General features: G+C 38.8%; 2 protein-coding genes and 1 long non-coding RNA gene across 7 annotated transcripts in view; 2 read left to right on the top strand and 1 right to left on the bottom strand.

Annotated features, from left to right (window-relative positions):
* The window catches only part of furina (furin (paired basic amino acid cleaving enzyme) a), an 82758-nt gene extending 77132 nt beyond the window's left edge, over positions 1-5626 (top strand). For all 5 annotated transcript variants that reach the window (XM_032560260.1, XM_032560261.1, XM_032560263.1 and 2 more), the window contains 2 exons: positions 1270-1392; positions 4170-5626. In XM_032560260.1, the coding sequence (XP_032416151.1) occupies positions 1270-1392; positions 4170-4756 (710 nt within the window). In that variant the 3' untranslated portion in view covers positions 4757-5626. The remainder of the gene's footprint in view (positions 1-1269; positions 1393-4169) is intronic.
* Positions 5627-6731: 1105 nt separating this feature from the next.
* LOC116718383 (uncharacterized) lies at positions 6732-7130 on the bottom strand. The gene is made up of 2 exons (XR_004338923.1): positions 7082-7130; positions 6732-7045 (listed from the first exon to the last, which is right to left on the bottom strand). It is a non-coding gene; the product is annotated as an uncharacterized LOC116718383 (long non-coding RNA).
* Positions 7131-14302: 7172 nt separating this feature from the next.
* Positions 14303-22463, top strand: part of fes (FES proto-oncogene, tyrosine kinase) — a 28801-nt gene continuing 20640 nt past the window's right edge. Inside the window, exons 1-4 of the mRNA XM_032561616.1 lie at positions 14303-14674; positions 15250-15423; positions 21705-21801; positions 21881-22064. Coding sequence (XP_032417507.1) covers positions 14450-14674; positions 15250-15423; positions 21705-21801; positions 21881-22064 — 680 coding nt within the window. The 5' untranslated portion in view covers positions 14303-14449. The remainder of the gene's footprint in view (positions 14675-15249; positions 15424-21704; positions 21802-21880; positions 22065-22463) is intronic.

The following is a 22463-nucleotide window of genomic DNA, read 5'->3' as shown; positions in this document are numbered from 1 at the left end:
GCCAGCATGATTCACTTAATTATTAGTCAGAATATAGAATATGGGTTTTATTCCACATTCCTACAAGTATATGGAGTAAACTAATTTAGCAGACAAATATTTGGCAAAACTAACGTTTTGCAATTATGAGTAAATGGCAAAGTAAGGACCCTGTAATAAAAGAGGAATGAATTGGAATCATTAAATAAATTTATGAAATGTATAGAATGACCTCTTCAGTGAATTTACGTCTGGAAGGATTCTTTAAGAATTGGACGAAATGGAATACAAATTTTTACATACAGAGTATTTGTCTCTGAAATCCAAGCATAGAACGGGTTCAAAATGAACTAAATAAATGCAAAGATGACATTTGTTTTTTCTGTTCACCTTTTTGTGATGTGACCTGAGTTGTTTTTTATGTTTTTCAATGTGTACAAATTATTTGAAAGAGTACAGAAAAATAGATCTGGAAACCATTATTTAAGATTCTTTCATTGTAATTTGTTGTGTCTGCACCTCAGCTAAGAGGGTCAAGGTTCACTGCAAGGCGATTAGCGATCAAGTGGCTCTTGAAGCCGAGGTGTCTTTGCTCTCTCTCTTTGCACTAGTTTATACTGCGTTGCCTTACAGCAGCCAGTTTACCTGTTGATTTCTGTTCTTCTGCCTGAGAACACCGAAGTAAACAACTTGTGGGTGTTTTCATTATACTAAAACGCATTTCTGCCTCATCTCTGAGAGAATGTAGGAAAAAAACATCGAAGGAAGGATGCACCTTTGATTTCTCAGCTCTAAGCTCCTCCTGAAGCCTCCTTTGTCCTCATCTCCTCAAGGTGCTTTTAGGGGATTGAAAGATGGCTCAGGATCGTGGGCAGGAAACAATTTCTAGGTCACCAGTGCAAGGAGGACACGAGGCAGCATAAGTTATAGCAAAAAGGTGTTTTTATGTTTGCCTTTGGATTTGATATCCAAATCTCAATGCTTAATAAACAAAGCTGCTTCACCCACAACTCGATAAACAACCAGAAAAAGGTCCATTAGTCCAGAGTTGTTTACTAAAGTCTTACTATTTAGTCTTTTTTTTTCTGTTTTTTTTTTGTGTGTGGATCCTTCCAGTAACTGAACTTAGTCACAGAGAGAGGCTGCTCTGTTGAAATGTGTCGCAGATTCATGTTCTGTCAGAAATATCAAGAGAATACAATTACCAGAACCCCCTGGGAGCGTGGGAGCCTTACAGCTTCTGACAGGCCTACTTCTAATTTCTGTTTTTATCTCCTCATCTCATTTTAGGCACCCTGACCCAGTTCACCCTGGTGCTGTACGGCACCGGCTCACCATCCTCCAAATCCTCTGAACAACCCCAGTCCAACAGCGACATATGCAAGACTTTGGATCTGAGTATGAAATGCATCGGTAAGACCCGTTATTTTCCCCCCGGTTAACTCCTCGCAGGAAGTCGCAGCATTCAGAGGGTGGATAGAACAGATAAAAGGAAGCGCGTTGGTGTGAAAGCCCTAACATGCGGTAGCTTGTGCTCAGCTGCACCCGCCTGCTTGGCGTTTCTACAGCAGCTTCACTCAGATCTTCACCACACTCCTGCTTGGGGGCCTTGACCTCATCGTCAGTGTTTTAAATGAATAGCTAACCTCTGATGAGATCAAATAATCTTCACTTCAGGTCTCTTAGCTAATCTCATTTTAATTTAAAGCTCTTCTCCGCTCTTCCCAATACAAATATTGCTACAGGCGAGGTTTCACGCTCCCAGTGAGCCTAGTCTGAATCCAGCCGCATGTTGACGGAGGTGGAGACGGTGTGACCCCTACAGGCTGTCTGAGGGTCATGCATGCTGGCACTCGAATGCTGACTGAATGCAATTATCGTGCATTTGAATCATCGCAGACAGAGCGTTATGATAATTGTGTATCTCAAAAACAGAATGCCGCATGACAGCTGAATCACAATTATGTTATTTTCTAGATGCTAAAATGCTGCCGTGTTCAAGCCTAATTTTTTCAGTTCTGATGCCCTCATGCTGCTGATGATCATTATAGGCAGTGATCTGTACCTGGACCGGCTTTATGTGGGAATGTCTCTGCTGTCTTTACAGCAGAGAGAATTCAGCAAAGGTTTTCACCAAAATAAGAAAAGAAAATGGAAACCAAACAGCCCAAGAATGAATTGAACTGAAGATAAACACACGTTTAGTTTATTTCTTTGAAGATGCAAACTTGAGTGAAAATATCTAATATTTTTCCTGCCTTTTCATTGATGAAATCATAACACACTTAATCATGGACGCCATCAAATTTAACATTTTGCGTAAATGACCCAAAGCGATATCTATTCTTGATCCTGGTTTAAAAAACAAATGCTGAAAAATATTATCATATTTACCCAGTTTAAAGGGACATCCTGACTTTTCTCTAAAGAACATCTTAAACATCAGTTCTATTAAAAATGAATAAAAGCTGTTAAAATAGTAAGTAATTGAAAAGCTGCAAACATTTACATTTATTTAGAATTTGTGAAGTAAGCAGAAGGCCATGTCAGATATTTCTTTTTGCAAATAAAACCTCTTAAAATTGTATTTGTAACATAACCAGTGAATAAAACTATTGTATGTGCAGGAAAAGACAGGAAAACTGTGTTCTAGAAACATCCATAATTTTCTTAACACTTTTATTTAACTTTGATAAAACCTTCAGCAACAGTCACATTATAGTAGCAGTAATGTAAATAAATAAAAACCGTTGCTTCAGTAAGATGCTTGTAACCTAAAGTAAAAAAGGACAGAATATTTCTAACTTTATATTTGTTTAATATTTAATATGAAGTGCAACGTCAGCACTGATTTATTAATTTAGTTTTGGACTTTCACTGACGTCAGGTTAATTCACCAACATCCAACCTTATTGCTACTTTGTCCTTCTACCTCTAAAGAAACCATTTTGTACTTAAACTAAGACATATCTTAGTTTATTTATTATTTATTTTTTATATTATATATTTATTTTTATTGGCAGTGAAGTATTTGTATTAATTGTGGAGCTAGGTTGACGTACAAATGCTCAAATTGTATTTTATTTGAAACTTTGTACTACTGTCTGTTTACATTTATTATAGTTAATGCTAAACATGACTGCAGATTAAAACAAAATATGCTGAAATGACTAGTAGTTGTCACATAAGCCATTACCTTATAGTAGAATATAAATAGTGCTTGAGAAATTAGTTTAGAGTTAGACCGTCGGTTCTCAAAGCAGATATGAAACACTTGCCTGTCAGGACAAAGTAATGGATGTTCAGCACAACTCGTCTTGTGACAAACAATAAAATCTCATTCAACAAAGTTGAATAACTACATCTACAAAGGCACAAAATGACTAGTTCCCCTTTTCCTCCATATTTGTTCTGGGAAATAACTACAGCTCCAGTGGTTGGCTGGTCCAGGTTTCGACAACCTTTTTTTTACACAGTTTCAGTTTGTTCCTTATACAAAAGGTTTCTGGGTCCCAAAGAGCAACATTTAAAAACGGTTTTGTTCCAATACCTATTACTCAGATAAACAGGTTATATAGCTTTTTGTGTTTCCTTCTGGTAAACTTTTTTTTTTATCCACTTCTGCTTCCAGTTTGTCATATTTGTTCTCTGTGGTGTATGTTGAAATGTGTGTCTGGGGACCGTTGGCTTAAATCAACCTATGGATACAAATATCTGCATCCTAAATGCACAAAGGAGCGTTGGCACAGATCCTTCCTCCCAGCAACTATTAGACTCTACAGCCATCAAAGCTCACAACAAAATCAATAAGTATTTAAATACATGCTGATGTTTGCACATGTTGTTTTTAACACTTTAGGAACTTTTTTTTGTGTGTGAACCTTTATATCTGATGGTGCTGTTGCATCTCGATTTCCCCTTTGAGCGACAATAAAGGCCGTTTCTACTCTATTCTAACTTGACTGTGTATTTACTTATTGAAAGCTAAAAATACTCTGTAATGTGACCAATTGTTTAACTGAAGTTTAATGTTTATAAATTGAGTGAAAACACTTGAGACTCATAAATTAAAACCGCCCCAGCTCTGGAGGTTTTTTATTCCTTATTTTTGGCTGTTCTGACTCCCCAAAGGGGGTAAATATTGAGTGCAGCTGCTGATTTCAGTTTCTGTCTCTCTCTCGCCGCTGCAGAGTGCAACCCTGGCTACTACCTCTTTCAGCAGGGCTGTGTGAAAGAATGTCCTGCGGGCTTCGCGGTGGGCTCCCAGCCCCTCAACTACACGGTGGGGAACTACATCCAGCCAGCTTCCGTCCCGGCTTGCCTGCCGTGCCCGTCGCCCTGCGTCACCTGCAGCAGCCTCAGCCCCCTGTTCTGCCTGACCTGCCCCGATCACAGCTCCCTTAACCAGGTCTCTGGCACCTGCCTGCACCTCAACCACTCCATGCGCGAGTCGCCGGGGGCCTTCATGGAGGAGCTGAAGCCTTGGCTCAAGCACGACTCTCGGCTGCCCTTCACCGTCGCCGTGCTAGGCTGCATGGCCATCATTGCGACCTTCGCGGGCGTCTTCCTGATGCTGCAGCTGCGCTCCGGCGCGCTCATCAAGCTGCCCTTGCTGGAGCCCGGCGGCGGCTTCAGCCTGAGGGGGAGCAGGGTGGTGTCGTACCGCGGCATCCCGACGGTTTGGGGGGACGACGGACTGAACACTGACTCAGAAAATGAAGAGTTCGCCGTCCATAACGAGAGAACTGCCTTTATCAAAACACAAAGTGCTCTTTAATGCCTTCATAACTCCCTCTTCCTCCTGCTCTACTTTTAAACTCCCTTCCTCTCCATCTGTCTGACACTTCAGGGCTGTTCGCGGTGCTCAGTCTCGTCCGCACATACACCCAGTTAATTTTATTCTTTCTATCTTATCAGATCCTCATCTGCTTTTAGGAACTGGTTGTGGGAGCCTTGATGGGAAGCTGCTGTTTTTGAAAGCTGAGGACGGCCTAAGCTTTTCCCTCTGTTCACAGTTGGCTGCATTTCTGTTCAGGTGTCTCCCTCCTCCAAACCTCTGATCACTCGCAGCATCTGTTGGTGCAGAGTTCATTTCCCTCCAGCTCCTTTTTGTTACAGTAAACAAATGCTTATCATTTACTGCGTCTCCCTGCTTCCCCCCCCCCCTTACCTTCCATTAGTCTCAGTGCAGTAGCCAGATGAGATTTTTGAATGTGAGAGTAAGAGATGATTTTGTGTGCATGTGCATTTCTGAATGAATGAGCCTTCATAATAAAGGGTGTCGAGATCTGATGAGCAGCATGGAGCGTCGCGCCCCTAGTGAAGTCGTTTAAAGCGTTTCCTGTCGTTTAATATTTTAGCTGATGACAAACTGACGGTTATTAAAGAGGCATTCACTTAAAAGCATTTATTCTCTCCACATTATTTGTTGACATCAGGATTTGAAACCGGGGCAGCAAAATCCAACGTTTTAGCAGGGAGTCACGCTTCTCAAGTGCTTTCAAATGAAAAGCATAACTAGCAATAAGAATTTAAATTTAATCATTTAAAAAGCAAGAAATAACTAAAAGCTGCTCCATCGTTTTAGATTCCAGCCTCACATTTTCTGCACTTTAGGACAAAAAAATGGCCCCCCAAAAAAAGCAAAAGATAAGAATCTCAAACACTCAACCGTAGATGTTTAATGGCTGCATCTGATGCACCCGTCCTCAGGGGTGAGGGGTCAATCAGGCGAGGCACCGCTGCGCATGTGTGAGCCTCAAAGCAGCTGGCAGGTGTTGACTTACCTGTGATTGATTCCTCGACTCCGCCGACGCCGTAACAATACATCAAGGCTCTCCCCTGCTGTCAGAGCGAATCAGCTCCACAAACACCAGCCTCTTGCCGTAATGACTGGATGCGGGTTCATGCGTCAGGACGTAAAGTATCACCTGACTCACCTGGCCTCTGAAGTGATGGTTTCTTTCCTCCGCTCTTCAGATCTCGAGTATTGATTAAAGCCCCACATCGACGCTCCTCAGCTCATCAGTGTCCCTGCACTCCAATCCTCATCCAATCAGAAATTCAAATCATCAAGTCGGCGTACTTTATACTCCAGATGATACTACAGCAAAGAGATTTTATTAATATCATTTCTCCTTAAGTGATATCAGTTTTTTTCCTTCCTGAGCTGTAATCATATGAAATAAGCATCTAATTGTTAAATCCATTATAGCCATGTTGATTTTTGTTTTCTTCCTTTTTGTTTAAATTTCTGCACAAAAATGCTGAAGCTTGCTGGGAGAGGTTTTCAGATGATGGCGTGCATAGAAAGCTGCAGCTGCTCATCCTTTTATCTACCTCTCATATCCCACAGCGAGGCTTCGCAGACTCTTAGAGGAGCTGTTAATTACAGAGGTGAATTTAAATGTGGGTTAGGCATGAAAATCTTCTCTGTGGTGATTTAGGTGACGGGGTGCGCGTGCTAAATTCATGTTTTAGAAGGGAAAGGGTGAAAGTAAATCAGAAACTGTCAGCTCTACTTTCCTGGAAACTCTTCTGTTCTCTTAAATGCATTGCCTTTGAGGATCGGCATCATGCGTGGTCACACATGGGCTTTAAAAAGGGTTACTGAGATGAAATGTTCACAGATGAAAATGGCTGGCATTCAAGTGCTAAATCAACCTTTAAACCAACAGGGGCGTTTCTGCTCTCCATCTCTAATGGGGCGTCTCCTTCTGGATCTCAAACTCTTTGGTTGTTGTTTTTTTTTCCTCTTACGTTTATGTCACTGACAATCAATTTCCTTGTCTTGAGTGCAAGAGGGTGCAAAGGCACACAAACAGATCGATTTTAGCTTCTAATTTAACCACTGGTGTTGTAAAGTCTTCACAGGTGTTTTAGAAACTGAGCTGAGGGATGCAGGTATATTAGTATGGAGGCTGTCAAACACCATAAAATCCCCTCAGATGGCCAAAATGCAACAGAGCCGCATGTTTGCTCTGCAAAAATCCAAAATCTTACCAAGTATTTTTGATCTAGTTTCTAGTGCAAATATCTTAGTACACTAGAAATAAGAGAAAGCTAACTTACCAGTAGCTTTTCAGCATGAGATAGGAGCTACTTTTATGTAAAAAAAAGTACTAGTTCCACTGACAAATTATTTCGAGATACAGTACAGACCAAAAGTTTGGACACAACTGTGTGTCCAAACTTTTGGTCTGTACTCAGTTCAGACCAAAAGTTTGGACACACTTTCTCATTGAATTTAATGAGAAAGTGTGTCCAAACTTGTATTTTTTTCATGTTATTAGTGAAATAATCTGCCAGTGGAACTCTTAATTTAGCATCAATGTTAAGGAATTATTCACTTAATCTCTTATATCTTGCTGATTAGTTACCTGTAAGATAGTTCTGTTTTTTTTAAAGTGTACTGACATATTAGCCTCAGAAACTAGACAAAAAATACTTGGTACGGTCTTGTGTTTTTGCAGTGTGGTCGTTTCTGGACTGGAAAGAGACCCATGAGAGTGGATCTGGTGGAAAACGCTCTCAAAAGCAACAAAGTTGTTATAGTTGCTTTTTGTGATGAACTTCGGTGCCTATTAATGCTTTGATTGGTCTCCACTGAGCTCCGGCCTCAGACTCAACCGGCTTTGTTCAAACACCAGAAAATGGGCAACAAAACAGGTTCCAATTAAAATATGGATGTTGAAGAATTATAATGAAAAAGGCACTTTGCCTTTTCCTGCTTCAAACTGTTTCTTTGCAACTTTTTGGAGCCCATTAAAGCTCACAGATTGATTTGTTTTTCTTTCATCTTAGGTTGATTTATTCACTACAACTCTTTACCGATTCTCACTCTTTTCATTCAAGGGTTTAACTTTTACAGAAACTCCTGAATGGTGGCAGCATTAATTAGCTTGTGCTTCCTGAGCTGCTGAAGCCCATCAGCAGCTTTCACTGCCAGAATGTGATATAAAGTACACACTAAAAAGGAAACCGGTTCGCTAATAGTCCCAGAAAGCAGCTTTTTCATGACTGTGTGGCCCCCACCTCGCTGGCAGTAAAGCTCGAAGCTGTTAAATGCTGACAAAAATCAGTTTGATGCTAGTTATTTTTCTTTTCTGATCATAAAGATGAAACCCATCATGTCGTTTTAATGCTGTCACTCGGAGCTCGGTGTTGCTCCTGTCCCCGTTTTTAGGATGTAGTCTGAAGTTATCCACACGAACTCGGACGTAGTTGATAGGAGCAATATCTTTGGCATAACCAAAGACAATCATTCAGATGCCGTCTGTTTCGTATTAGAACGTGTCGCCTCCAGGTCGGTTCGTCCCTTCGTCCTCCTGTAGCTGCGTTCGGCGTGTTTAGTTGAAACCCATCGGTGATCTGTGACGACATGTTGCCTGTTGAGCAGCTGCGGAGGGAGGAGGTAGAATGTATCCCATCGCCATGACCTTAAGGGCTGAACCGGATCTGCGCGCACAAGCTTGTTAAAGTCGAAGCGAAACACTTTGCGATGGAGGAGCCGTCTCAGTCCACTCCTTTGACCTCCTCCCGCCTCCTGGTGAGGATCCTGACCTGTGGCTGCACACAGTACCTTACAGATTTGTGACCTATGATTAATGTACAAGAATGACTATCCTACATGGGACATAACTCTAAAATAAGGCCTATTTTTGTACTATATGAATGGTGCAGTGTAATTTTCTTGTAATTTAAAGATGTTTTTCTTTTGTTTTCTCCTTTTTATTTAATTGATGTCAATTATAGATTCTACTAAAAATAAAGATCTATGCAAATTTAAGCGTGTCTTTACTCGTTTTTTTTCCACGGTTCCTGTGCTGTTGGGAAAACTATGCAATTTTAATCGGCATTTCCAAGGCCTGGAGAAAGAAAAATATTTTCAGACTATTTTCACTTTCACTTGGTTTCCTGTTTTCTTCATTTTTATTTTACTTTCTTTTCTTCTGTCCTTCCTAACAGCTGTGTCCTTCATTGCTTCCTCCCTTTTGACTGACTCATGTCCTTTCCTTTTTTGTGCCCTTCTTTTCCCACCTTCCTCATGTACTTTGAAGCTGTCATCATTGTGTTCGCTTATCATCTCTTTTGTACCTTCCTTCTATGCTTCTTTCTTTCCTTTTTTCCTCATACCATTTCTCTTCAGTATCCTTTATTTTTCCCGTTTGTGTACTTCCTCTCCTTTTTTCTTGTTGTTCCCTACTTTCATTTCTTTCGCTTTCCATGTCCTTCCTTCCTTTTGTTCATTGCTTCTTGCCTCCCTTTCTTCCTTACCTCCTTCCATTTTCTTCCTTCCTTTCCCATATATTTTATTTCCTCTTGTTTTGTCCCTTGTCTCCTTCATTTTTGCACTTTTCATTTCTACCTTAAATCCTTCCTTGTCTTTCATTTATTTCCATTCTTGCCATTTTTTCTTATCTTCCTCATGTCTTTCAGTTTTCCTCGTCTTTCTGTACTTCTGTTCCCTTCTCCCCTTCATTGGGTCATTTCCTTTCCTTTGTCTCTCTTCCACTGGGCCCATGTCTTTCCTTTCCTCCTTGTTTTTAATTTTTCTTTCTTCCTGTCAAACATTTCCTTCCATGTGCCATTTCTTTCTTTGTCTCAACTTTCTTACCATCCTTGTTTTTCTTTCTCTTGTTCCTTTTTTCCTTCTTTTGAAGTTTCTTGTTTTCAGGTATTTAAATCCTGCCCCATTGTATTTCTTAAAGTTTGTGTTTTGTATTTAAATCTGATATTAAGGTCTGAGAATGCTGGAGCGCCTGAAGTTTTTTTTTCCATGAAGAACATCTTAGTCTGTTGAGTGAGCTGAAGTGAAATAAACACGGTGCTGAAGCTGTGACTCAACCTTCCTATGTGCATCCGCTGAATTAATAATGTACAAAAATACATTTTGAGTTAACTTTACAAAGTTTCTGCAGCAGAATAATTTAACTGAAACTGAAAGCTGCTGCCTTGTATTTTAAAAAAAACACCTTGTTATTCCAAATATGAGTAAATTTGCATAGTTTATTTTTAAAAATATTCCAGTTGTTCCCAGCAGTAGACGAGTTCTTCCTGCTCAGGAAAGCTACAGAGTAAATGTCAAGTCATGAAGTTGATAATAGGGAAATAAGTGAAAAAACCCCCAGAATTTTAATACTCTATTGCTGCTTTTGGACGTTTCCATTTTTAGCAGCTCAATGACAGATGGGAAATTCAAGGAACTTCTTCCCCACATAGACATTTTTACCAGAATATGAAGATACTTTCAACACTAAAACCTGAAATTCATGAAGTATCACAAAAAGCCAATTCAAAAGTGTTGAAAGTTTACTTGAACTATACTGACTTCACATTTACCCAGCAGAGGATGATGAAGACTCTTCACAAGGAGGCTAAACCACAGACACACAGGCTGTTTACATCTTATAATGAAGCACATTTACTAAAAATTAAGTGGAAAGAAAAACTGCTAGGAAAAGGTGCATAAATGAACTCTTAAAAATGCATTGTTGCATGAAGGTCATCAGTCTTTATGCCTGCTCAGGTGTCAAAGGGGCAATGTTATGTATTTTCCAGCCACATTGTGGCACTATGTAGCACTATCTAGTATCTGTGTTAACTTCTGTTGTTATGAAATGCTGTATATATGAAACATGACTTAAGAGAAATTTGTTTTTTTCAATTTAACACCTTGAATTGGGCTTCTGTCTCCTTAAGAACCTCCTGCTCATTTTTGACACTCCGCCTTCAGCACATCGTCACAACCATGTTTCTCCATTGAAGTGCAACATGTCTGCACCAACTGGATGTTAGCAGGTTAAATGACTTAGACTTAGACTTAGACTTAGACTTAGACTGACTTTATTGTCATTTTGCATGCACAGGGTGTATACAGAACGAAATTTCGTTGCATATGGCTCAGGACAAGTAAATGCAAAATTTACTTTAATGAAAAGAAGACTTTTATACTGTCTCTGGTTTTGCAATGGCTTAAAACAAGAAAATCAGTTACTGCAACCCACAGTGGCTTTTAAAAATGAAAATTCCTCCATTCTCCCCACTCAAACTGTTCAATGTGAAATTATCTCTGTTTTTTGTGCATCTTTTCCCACCAGTGTTTTGTAATCAAGAGCACTCTAAAAAATACAGAAAAATTCACATAGAGCTGAGTGCTCTAAGGTGCAGAGCTGTCTCGCCGTAGAGATGAGAATATTTAGGAGAAAAAAATAACCGGTAGACATGCTCGCTACACAGTTGCCTCAAATAGATAGTCTTTTGTTGCGCACCACAAAGACATGCAAAGCTGTACCAGTCCTGTGCTCAGTCACTCATTTCTCTTGAGTGACTCTGAAGTGACATTCAAAGGGGAAGAGTCTTCCTCTACATGAGGAAGACATTTCCCCCAGACTCAGAGTCCGAGTTCGGACTTCAAGATGATAAAGTCCAGATCCCGGAGCAGTGATGTCCACCGCCAGTCGTTAGGAGCTGGAGTCCTGCATGCTTCAGATGTTTCTCTGGTTCAACACAGCTGAATTTAATGAACAGATTCTTACCCAGACCTCTGCAGAACCTGGAAACAGGCCAGGGGAATAATTCAGAGATTTAAATCTTGGAGTCATGATAACTAAACCATGCGGGACCGTGGCCCCCGAGGGCCAGTGGACACAGCCTAATAATCTAACCCCATGTCCAGGTTTTGTGCATGCAGCGCATTAACATGTTCTGCAGCTGTTTCCTCTGTGGTCTGTTTGCAGAGCGAATCTTGCCTCTTCACCTCCATAGCTTGTCTAATGAGAGTGGTTCTAATTTATGGTCGGTGTAATTTTGTGAAGGAGCTTACAGCAGCGAGGTTGCACTCAGCAATAAAACCATCTCATAAATTAAAATAACCGCAAAAGGCCAGCTTTAATGCTGTGCTCAGTCAAAAAAAAAAGGGAAACATTTTGGTTTAATACAACATAAACCCTCAATTGTTTGCTGAATTTTTTGTGGTATACCATAGAAAAATAATTCAACCAATGTTCTTTTGAAATCCAGTGCAAGCTGTATGTTTATTCCTGGGTAGACCTGTCGCTGAATGACCTATCAATGTCAACTCTTAGATGCAACACACCTGAATCAATGGCTCCTTTAAGTGAGGCTGTAGAGGATAAACTGGGTCACCAATGAAAAAATTTGGCATCATCTCTTCTTCATCCACAGTCTTTCTTTTCCTTCCAGCCTGTCTTAAAATATTACTTTATTATTAAATAAGCCAAAAACACCCAACATTCCTTAAGCTTTACCTATTGCAGACTGTGTATAAATGTGCCACATTCCCTGGGTAACTGGAAATGTTACCCAGGTCAGTTCTTGCTGTCTGCTTGGGATCTTTTTTCTATAGTTTTTTGCATCAGAATAGTTTGTGACGGCGGACTCTAAAGCGCACAAATTGAAAGTGGTGCTTGCTTATGTAAAGTAAAGCTTAAAATGATGTTTGTAAGAGGTGCTGTAGATCACGTTTGTTTATGTCGCCATGTTTAAATTCCAACTTCTTAACTAGATGTGAAACCAGCTCCAAGTTCCAACTTCTGACACAACTCACATAGTCAACAGCATATTCAGTTCAATTCAAAAATACTTTATTGCGCCCAAAGGGAAAGTAAATAAAAGTCAGAGCGCACATAAATATGTACAAGCATTTTTGGCACCTTTGGAAACCCTTACAATGCAGGAGGTGTAATTAAAGGGGGTTAACATACTCCATGAGTCGGTGGATGATTGAGGTTTCAAACACTGCTGAATCTGACTGACTCTCTAACAACACAAGCCAACCAGAAAAGCTCTGGACAGGCTGAAGGTTTCTGCACTTTTATTGTCCAAGATATCAACATAGATGTGATTTGTGTCTGTCTGTGTCTCTTCTGAAAACTTTAGAAGTCAGTTTTCTTTCCCTACGTTGAATATACTGTATTTCAGCATGTAAAATATTTAATGCCTGAGGGATTAAACTACTGTGTCTTTGATAGTTGGGGGGAAGCTGCTTTAAATGCAGTTTAGTCAGAACAACTTCCTTGTCATGCTGTATTTTAGTTTTAATTTAGTACATTGTGTAGGTCAGTTCTTGTTGTCTGCTTGGGATCTTTTTTCTATAGTTTTTGCATCAGAATAGTTTGTGACGGAGGACTTACACATATGGGTGTGTGCTTTAAGAGCAGCTGGTTTCCTAATTTCTTGTAATCAATATTGATGGACAATCTTCTGTCAAAAAAGGAAATATATGTAGAAATTTAACATATTAGTTCATTATATAGATTATAATGATGTGATGATACAGCTCGCAGCCTGGTTGAGATTCTGGGGAAACATTTAGATGGTCTATTTATACAACATTTGCAAACCAATCTATACTAAAACAATAACATGTTCTCTGTTGTCAGTACTTTACACCTGTTTTAGCTTCACTAAATGATGAAACATGACCAAACCTCCCATAAAACCACATCTTTGTTTGCTCATAAGATGTTTAAAGTTGTTTTCTAGAGGGAAATATTCATTTTTTTATGTATATTCCACTGCCAGGCAGTTTAATTTCCATTTTCTGATTGGATTCAAGGCAGTAACAATAAAATCAATCCTGTTTTGATGCCACCTAGAACATAGAAATTCTTGTAAGTTGCCCAATGTTGAGTTCACCTGTTTCATGTTGACGGTATTTTTAGAGATTGTCAAACAGAAACTGTTCAGTATTCTTCTTCATGTAACCATGCGATCAGAGGATGTTTGTATGTAACACACACGTTACATCAATCAAGGAAAACCCATTTTTACGGCAAAGCAGAGCAGCAATGAGAAGGAAGTAGAATCATCATGCCAAGCAGAACAATTCAAATGATTTAATGATTAAGATTCTCATCATTTAGTCGCAGTAAATCGACTAATTCCAAATAAAGAGAAACTTAATGAGGCTAAATGCTTTACTGATGACTTTGAATGTGTTCTTGTAGAGACCCTGCAGATATCTCTGAGCCCAGGAAACACAACCGAGCCGATCAAACGGAGAATCTCATGTTTGTGCTGCACAGTGCAGCAAATGAACAGACATGATGAATTATGTAGATAAGGAGCATGACTCCAGCTCTAACACAAGCTGTGTTCAACATCTACTTTTCATTTGTTTTTTTTTCCCCAGAGAAGTAAAAAAAAAATATATATATATTTTGCATGTGTGTTTATGGCACACATGCAGTTATCTGATGGAGTTTGGGAGGTGTTATGCCACTAAAGTTGTTTGCAAATTGAAAGTAGAACCACATTCAAACGTACACGAGGAAGTGCTGCCTCTCATGAACCACTGTGCACTTCTTTCTTGCTCAGAGGGAAGTGAAACTCTGCATGGCCGCAGAGAGAGAGACTCTGCTGGTCATTAGAGCAGCTGCTGCTTCACTCATGAGAACGCGCTGCTGACGACGCATCCCAGGCAGAAGGAGGTTGCATCAGTCCAGAGATGGGTTTCGGTGAGGATCTCCGGTGTCCACAGGCGCACGCGGCCGTCATGAGGCTTCTGGACTCCGAGCTTCACCTGATGGAGGTCATGAAGAAGTGGATGGGTCAGCGGGCGAAGAGCGAACGGGATTTTTCAGTGCAACTCCACCAAATGACTGCCATGGCCGAGAAGATGGACCGGCCTCAGACCAATCCGGGAGCGGACTACATCAGTCAGCTCAACAAGGTAGGGTCTTCTCTACTTCTACGATGATGGACTGAAACATCTGGTAGAGTTCACTTTATCTTCTGAGTCTAAAAATGTCAAAGTAGACTATGTTCATTTTAAAAAATGTATCAGAAAATTATAAATAAAGACCAAAAGTTGTAAAATGGTTTTATTAAGAGACCTTTCTCCTCTAGTCGCCCCATTAATTTAATGTTAATGAATTCCTAGTCCCACATAAGATTGCACTTATTTTGCAATACCACTACTCATCTTGGAAAATCTTTTTAATTTTTCATCTGCATGGCTTTCAGAATATCTGACGAGCTCATGAAGATGGATTATTTAAAATATGGTTTGCTATTCAGGTAAAAATGCTGGTGAGCCACCAGAAAAGGGGATGTAGTCACTCAGTGTTTGGTATCTATGGCATTGGGATGTTGTAAGGCTTCAGTTCTTGAAAGTGGAAGCAGGACATTTTATGGCACTTCGTGCAATCTGCATGCCGTTGTATTCAAATCTAAAACCTGTTTAATGTTTTTCTTGAGTTGGACGTAAAAGCTGATGATTTTTCTCCCCACCACTGTGTGTGTCAGTCGTGGGGAGTGCTGGTTTCGCAGACCGAGTCCCTCAGCCAGGTGATGAGGAAGCGCTCCGAGGAGCTCCTGGACGGGCCCATCAGCAAACTGACTCTGCTCATCAGAGACAAACAGCAGCTCCGCAAAACCTACGCAGAGCACTGGAGCCTTCTGCGGCAGGAGCTCAACAAGGTGCGAAACAAACCACAGAGAGGTGTTTCCATCACACATTCACTTCCTGCTGGAGTGTTTTTCTTCTAACTCTTGGAGTTTGTTTTTAAAAGTCTTTAAATTGTTTAATGTTCGGTAAACACTTTATTTGAAGGGGTGTGCGTAAGGCTGGTGTGACACTGACATAAACATGACAAAAATAATGACACTTTTATTGTAAAGTTGCATTAAAAGTTGCATTAAAAGCGTCAAATTTGTGTTGCTGTGGCGAGAAGCAGCCATAGACTAGATTGTTTTAGATTAGATTAGGTTTATTGTCATTGCACAATAAGCTGTACAATGAGATTAAAAGCACAGCTCTGCTTAGGGCTTTTATAGACAAACAGACACATAAGACCAGATAGAAGTATGATCTGGAAAAGAAAAGCAATCCAGAGCATCTTTAGAGACGCTCTGGACGCTGGAGAGACTTTGGGAGCTTGTTGATGATGGGATCTAACGTTTGTGAGGAGTAGACTTGGGACTGTGGCGTACCGTTTTTAAAGTTAAAGGGTAAAAATACAACAGCAGTAATTTGGTTTATTTACCTTGTCATAGAAAAATGACAAGGCAATTTCTCTATTACCTTGTGCGTGTTCATTTGTCAAAGTCATATTTTATTAATGTTATTGACATTATAAACGTCAGAGTTCCAAGTGAAATATTTAAGTCACAAGTTAATATTTTTTATAAACTAAATATTTAGTTAGCGAGATAAAATTCTGATTTTGTTAAAGTCTAATGTGTGACAAAATCATCACCAAAGTAAATATTAGAAATTTACCTGTATGGTCTTCTGAAAGAAATGTTAGAAGTAACACGAGCTGCACTTGTCCTCTCCTCCTCTCTACTAGAGCGTCTAATTCTCAGAGAAAGAGCAAAACCCAAGTGCTAAAGTAAAAGTTAAGGTGCTAAAATTTTGGTTTTCATGGTTAGCTGAAATGTGTCAGCAGTTACCAAGCTGAAGGTTAAGGAAAAATAAATTTTATGGCTACCCTTAGTTTCCCCCAAAAAGTAATTTAATTTGTTCATGTCTAAGTTGAGCACCATTAAATTATAATCTAAAAAATAGCATTGCTCAGTTCAAAGTTCTCAGGAAAGTGAGGACCTCTCCTGAACATCATGCATCCATCAAACATGTTGCCTTTTATTTTCTTTTTATTTATCGACAATACTACTTATAGACATAACAGAGCTTCCAGAGACGCCATTATAGATCATCATGATCGTCGTCCATATTTGGACTTCCTTCCTGTAACTCAGAAGACTCAGAAAAATATCCTTCAAGACTCCTAATAATATATTCCAGTGTTTCTCAACCTTTCTTGGACCAGCGCCCCGCTGTCCATCATCCAGCTCCCTCACCGTCTCCCACCAAAGAAATTGTAGGCTACTTTGCACTGAATATTATTTTATTACTAATATTACTATCACTATTGTTGATGTTTTGATTTTTATGCTTGTTTTTGTATTTATCATCAATAGTAATTTTCCAGAGAACAAAAAGCCACGTGAATAGAAATTATTTTTACAGGTGTCTGTGAAAATTGCAATCAACATTCAACTTAAAATCGGTAGGCCTAACAGCAGCCAATCAGAGTGGGAAATAATATTCCTGTTCTGTGCCATTTTCTGATGTTAGTTGCTAAATCTTGCACAAAATGACCAGATAAAAGATGTACAGCAATACCAGTTTAAACTTTGACCTATTTGCTCTGCAACATTAAAACATGAATAGAACTGGAGCTACATTTATCATAGCTCTTCTTCTCTTCAGTGTTTCTGAAAGTTTCTAGTGGTGCAGCTCTGTGCTGCCTTCAGGAGAATGGGACATCAGAGTATCATCCATAAAATTTTACCCACATGGCATTTCCTGCGTAAACCAGAGCTTTCAGTGGAAAAACAAAAGTTTCGGATCCTTTTAATGCCATGTTCCTGTCATAGGAGACAGGAACATGGATTATATATTTTTTGTTTGTTTGTTCTTTGTAGTCCTCTGTATTAATTATTGCTCGAAAGGTCTTGCCATACCTGCTTATTCCTCTGTATTTAATTTAGTTTATTAGTTTATTCTTGCATTTTGTTCTTCATTCATTTCCATTTAGTTTTCTCTGATTAGTATTATCCTCTCCTGGTTTATTGTTATGTTCTCTTTAGTTTCTTTCTTTAGTTTTATTTTATCGTTTGTATTGACGCTCACCACCAGTAATCTTCACTCATCATGTCATTCACCTGCCGCGCCGCCTATAAGCATCATGTGTTGATTCGCCACTCATATTGATTTTTCACTGTTGAGCGTCGGATTCTCTGTTTTTATGATTCTCATCTAGTTTGTCGCTCCTTTCTATGTCCCGGTTCTGAGTTTTGCACAACGTTTTTTTTTTTGTGCCATCGATACAGTTGCAGCCAAGCATGTTTTAATCTTCGCTTAATGTTACACAATACAAGTTTAACAAGTTGCTTAAAGTCTAAACTGGCATTATTCTGCATTTAAGAAGGAAAGTTTACTTTCGACCAAACGCCCCCCAGAGGAATCGCAGCGCCCCCCTCTTGTAAAAATTTCCGCCAGCGCCCCCTGCCGTCCTCTGAACGCCCCCCGGGGGGCGGCGTCGCCCCCGCTGAGAAACGCTAATATATTCAGTTTAATAATGCAGACACACTCAGCAAAGACTCCCTTCCTTCCACTTTCACATAAAAAATGAGAATAAAAAGACTCAACATGTTTTGTTTTAGATCACTGAGGTTTTGTTCTTGTTGCAGAAGTCTTTTAGATACCACTGGCCTGAAATAGAGAAGCAATAAACTGCACAGGAAATCTAGTGCGAACCAAGACAGAATAAAATGTCAGCAGATAGTTCTCATTAAATTTAATTAAGGTGTCCACAAAAACTTCTATCTATCTATCTATCTATCTATCTATCTATCTATCTATCTATCTATCTATCTATCTATCTATCTATCTATCTATCTATCTATCTATCTATCTATCTATCTATCTATCTATCTATCTATCTATCTATCTATCTATCTATCTATCTATCTATCTATCTATCTATCTATCTATCTATCTATCTATCTATCTATCTATCTATCTATCTATCTATCTATCTATCTATCTATCTATCTCTCTCTCTCTCTCTCTATATATATATATATATATATATATATATATATATAGATATATATATAGATATATTTATATATCTATATATCTATCTATCTATCTATATCTATATATATATATATATATATATATATATATATATATAGATATAGATAGATAGATAGATAGATAGATCTATATATACTGTATATATATATATATATATACAGTATATATAGATAGATAGATATAAACAATCAATTTAAAGGTACACTGTAAAATTAAAGTTGACTTTTACACACATCATCTTATTTCTTCCAGTCTCGACCATTTCCAAAAGTCTTCTCCTCTTTCTGGGTAAACAAAAGACAAATTGACTTACACAATGTGGAAAATTGGCAATAATGTGTGTTTGCATATAAAAAATGACTTAAACAAACATGTCAAAGCATTGGAGATTGTTTGCCTCTGCAGATGAGATGAGTAGCAGTTTCATAATTAGATATAATTTTCATAAACCTAAGCAGAAGAGCCCAGTGCAGTTTAAAACCAGCCCGTCCTCTTTGTTTTATTATCCAATTACATCAAGCAAATGAAGTGCAAAGTTTTGTAAATCCGTGCTGGGCTGCAGCACAAACATTTGTTGGGCCGTTTGCTTAACATGGTGCTATTACTTTGCAGTGCAAAGTGAGCATCACTGTGCGGTTTTACAATAGCTATTTTTTTTGTCCTGACTGAGCCAACAGAGCAGTCAGAGATGCTATCAAAGAGCTTTGAAACGTTTCCACCAGCCAGCCACACGACAAAGGTCAGATCGTTTCCTCAAATGTTGTTTCTCAGCTTTCATGCTCCTTCAGAGGAGAATCGTTGCAGGTCTGCTGTCCACTTCCTGTGTCTGTGTTTCATGGTATTTACTCTCAAGGTGCAAAGAAACTCAGCTGGTAAAAAGTATTCACTCCCCTTGGATTATTGGTTTTTACAAATCAGTCATGAGCAACAAATTTTGACAAAACATTTACAAAAACCTTCAAAGTGGAAGCTGATTTCTAAAAAATAATGACCAATAGTCATAATTATTCACCTGCTTTAAAGTGACTGACTTAATTCAACAAAGGTCCAGCCAATTGGTGCTAATATTCTCACAAAAAGTGTAACAGAAATAACCTGAGTGCAGTGAGTGTGTTTCAGGTGATTGTAGTGTAAAGACACCAGTATCTGGAAGGTCCATTCATTCATTAAATCATTATTCCTGGCTACCATTATAGCATAAAGATAGAAAAAACACTCCAAGCTAGTCAGAGAAAAGGTTTTTGAAAAGTGTAAGTCAGGGGATGGATACTAAAAAAAAGTGAAAGTGAAATCCATCATCAAGAAATGGAAAGACTATCTTCATAACCTCAGTTAAGTTAAGTAAAGGAGAGCGGCAATGAGAAACACATTTTTAAAGAAAACTTACATCAGAATTTGGCTGCAGTTAGGTAGACTCCATGGTCAAATGGAAAAAAGTTATTTGTTCTGTTCATTGGCCGTCAAACAAAACAAATCACATCGAACACACCATCCCCACAGTGAAGCACGGTGCTGGCAGCATTATGTAAAATTCAGTGTTACAAATATAGAGAAATACTGAGGGAAATTCTTTCCATCTGCTAGAGTTAGAGAACATTTATTGGTTTGAAGACAGCAAGGTGGATGTTCTGGAGTGGCCCAGTCAAAGCCCAGAGCGCAATCCCATAGAGAATTCGTGACAGCACTTGAAAAGAATCTGATTCCTATGTAATCTGTCAGAGCTTGAAGAGTTGTGCAAGAAAGAGTGGAGTAAAATTAGAGTCTCCAGATGTGTAATCCCTGTTGAAACCGACTCACAGACTCCCTGTTGTGATCGCAGCTCAAGGTGCATCTACTAAATACTGGTGGGAAGGGACTAAATTATGCAGTCGCTTATTTTGTAGAAATCAGTTTTTTGATATTAAATGTTATTTTTTGTATTTTGTTTTGTCAAAAAGCTAAAGTTTGCTGATCATGACTGATTTGTAAAAGCAATAAACGGATGAAACATGCAAAGGTGTGAGTCCTGATTACACTTATTTTGACACCCGGCTATATTCACTCTGCCATTTCCGACGCCTCCAAAAGCTGTTAATAAATGCTTTAAAATTCACAATAATACGACAAATTGCTAATTGTTTACTGGTATTTTATCAGCAGATGAACAAACAGCACTTCATAACTGCTATGTGGAAGTAAAAAGGATTCATTGTTTTCCTTTTTTATATATATATTTTAAAAAATCTGGAAAATGCAGTCAAACTGTTTGAGAGGTTAACCTTCATCCTATTCCAGGTTTTACTTCTAACAAATTTTCTTCCTTAATCTCTGTTCAATCTGATTTATCTACTCATGAACTTTGACTTACTTCTTGTCGCTGATGAAGAAAATCATCGTCACAATATGAAGTCATGTTTTATTTTAGAGACTGTGTGTTTTGCTTCCTTTATTTCACACACTTTTAAATCTTGGCCTACTTTTGTCCCCACACATTTGCAAATTGCAATACTTACCAATACGTTATTTTTCTGTCAGCAATAAGTTTCTTCACGCAGAGCCATGCTCTCTTTACCAAAGGATTTTGTTACACTGGATTTTATTTAAATGAATCAAAGTAAAAGGGGGTAAATGCAAATACACAAACACCTTAAGATTTTCAAAGACTGTATGTGCTTTTCTTCCACTTCGCTATCAGACACTAGTGTGTGTCAGTCACGGAAAATCCCAGCAAATGCATTCAACCTTGTGGTTGTAATGAGAAGAGTTGTGGAGTTGTAGGCAGGGCAGAAGCAGACAGAGGCAGTAAAACTGAAACTCTGCTGCTGACTGATTTTGTGTTTGACCAAAGGGAGAGAACACATTACACGTTCAAGAGCCTCTGCATTGGTTTGCTGTCAGTTTCTGAATTGATTTGGCTTCTTCAGTGTCCGTGAAGCAATTTGTTTTCTTGTTCCAGCTCACTTGCATCTTGTGCTTTGAAGGAAGACTTTTGCTAGAAGACAAAAAAAAAACAACCCCAAAACAAAACAAAGAAAAAGAAAAAACATCTTGTCGGAGTCATAATTTATGTTGTCATTTATGAATTCAAAAATGCTTTATTTTGGTTGCATAGGTGACCCACACAGAGCTGGAGAGGCTGAAGAGCAGCTACAGGCAGGCGGTTAAAGACGCAGCTCTGGCGAGGAGGAAGTACCAGGACATGAGTAAAGGTGAGAACTTTGAGGGTTTTTACTTCTCTAAACAGGATCAGCTTCAGACACACCTTGTACTTTTTTCTTCTTTATGCAGATAAGGAGCGAGAAAAGAACAGGGAGCGCTATATAAAGGCTTCCCTTAAGCTGCATGAGCTCCACAATGAGTATGTGCTGTCAGTGCAAGCGGCTCAGGTTTACCATCAGCATCACTACAGCCAGATGCAGCCGGCTCTGCTGAACGCGCTGCAGACCCTGCAGCAGGAGATGGTGCTCATCCTGTAAGGCTGCATTCAACACAGTCTGCGTGGGTGTGTGTGTGTGTGCGGGCGTGGGTGGGTGTGTGTGTGTGTGTGAGAGGCTTAAAAAAAATTAGAGACATATATTTAAAATCTCAACAAACTTTCATTTAAATGAAGTGGATATATATATATATATATATATATATATATATATATATATATATATATAAGATCAACAGTTGATAAAAAAATAGATATAAAACAATGTATTTAAAACTACTGAATCAAAACAATTTCCTCATCGTTTTGATTCAGTAGTTTAAAATACATAAATTTATATCCATTTTGCATTATTTTATTTTATTTACTTTTGAACTTACACTTTTTATTTTAAACAACTGCTAAAGGTCCTTCTCAGGACAAATGTTGCAAATTAGT

Source organism: Xiphophorus hellerii, chromosome 4 (assembly GCF_003331165.1).
Source record: "Xiphophorus hellerii strain 12219 chromosome 4, Xiphophorus_hellerii-4.1, whole genome shotgun sequence".
Taxonomy (NCBI): Eukaryota; Metazoa; Chordata; class Actinopteri; order Cyprinodontiformes; family Poeciliidae; genus Xiphophorus; species Xiphophorus hellerii.
This window is presented reverse-complemented; position numbering and strand designations above follow the sequence as displayed.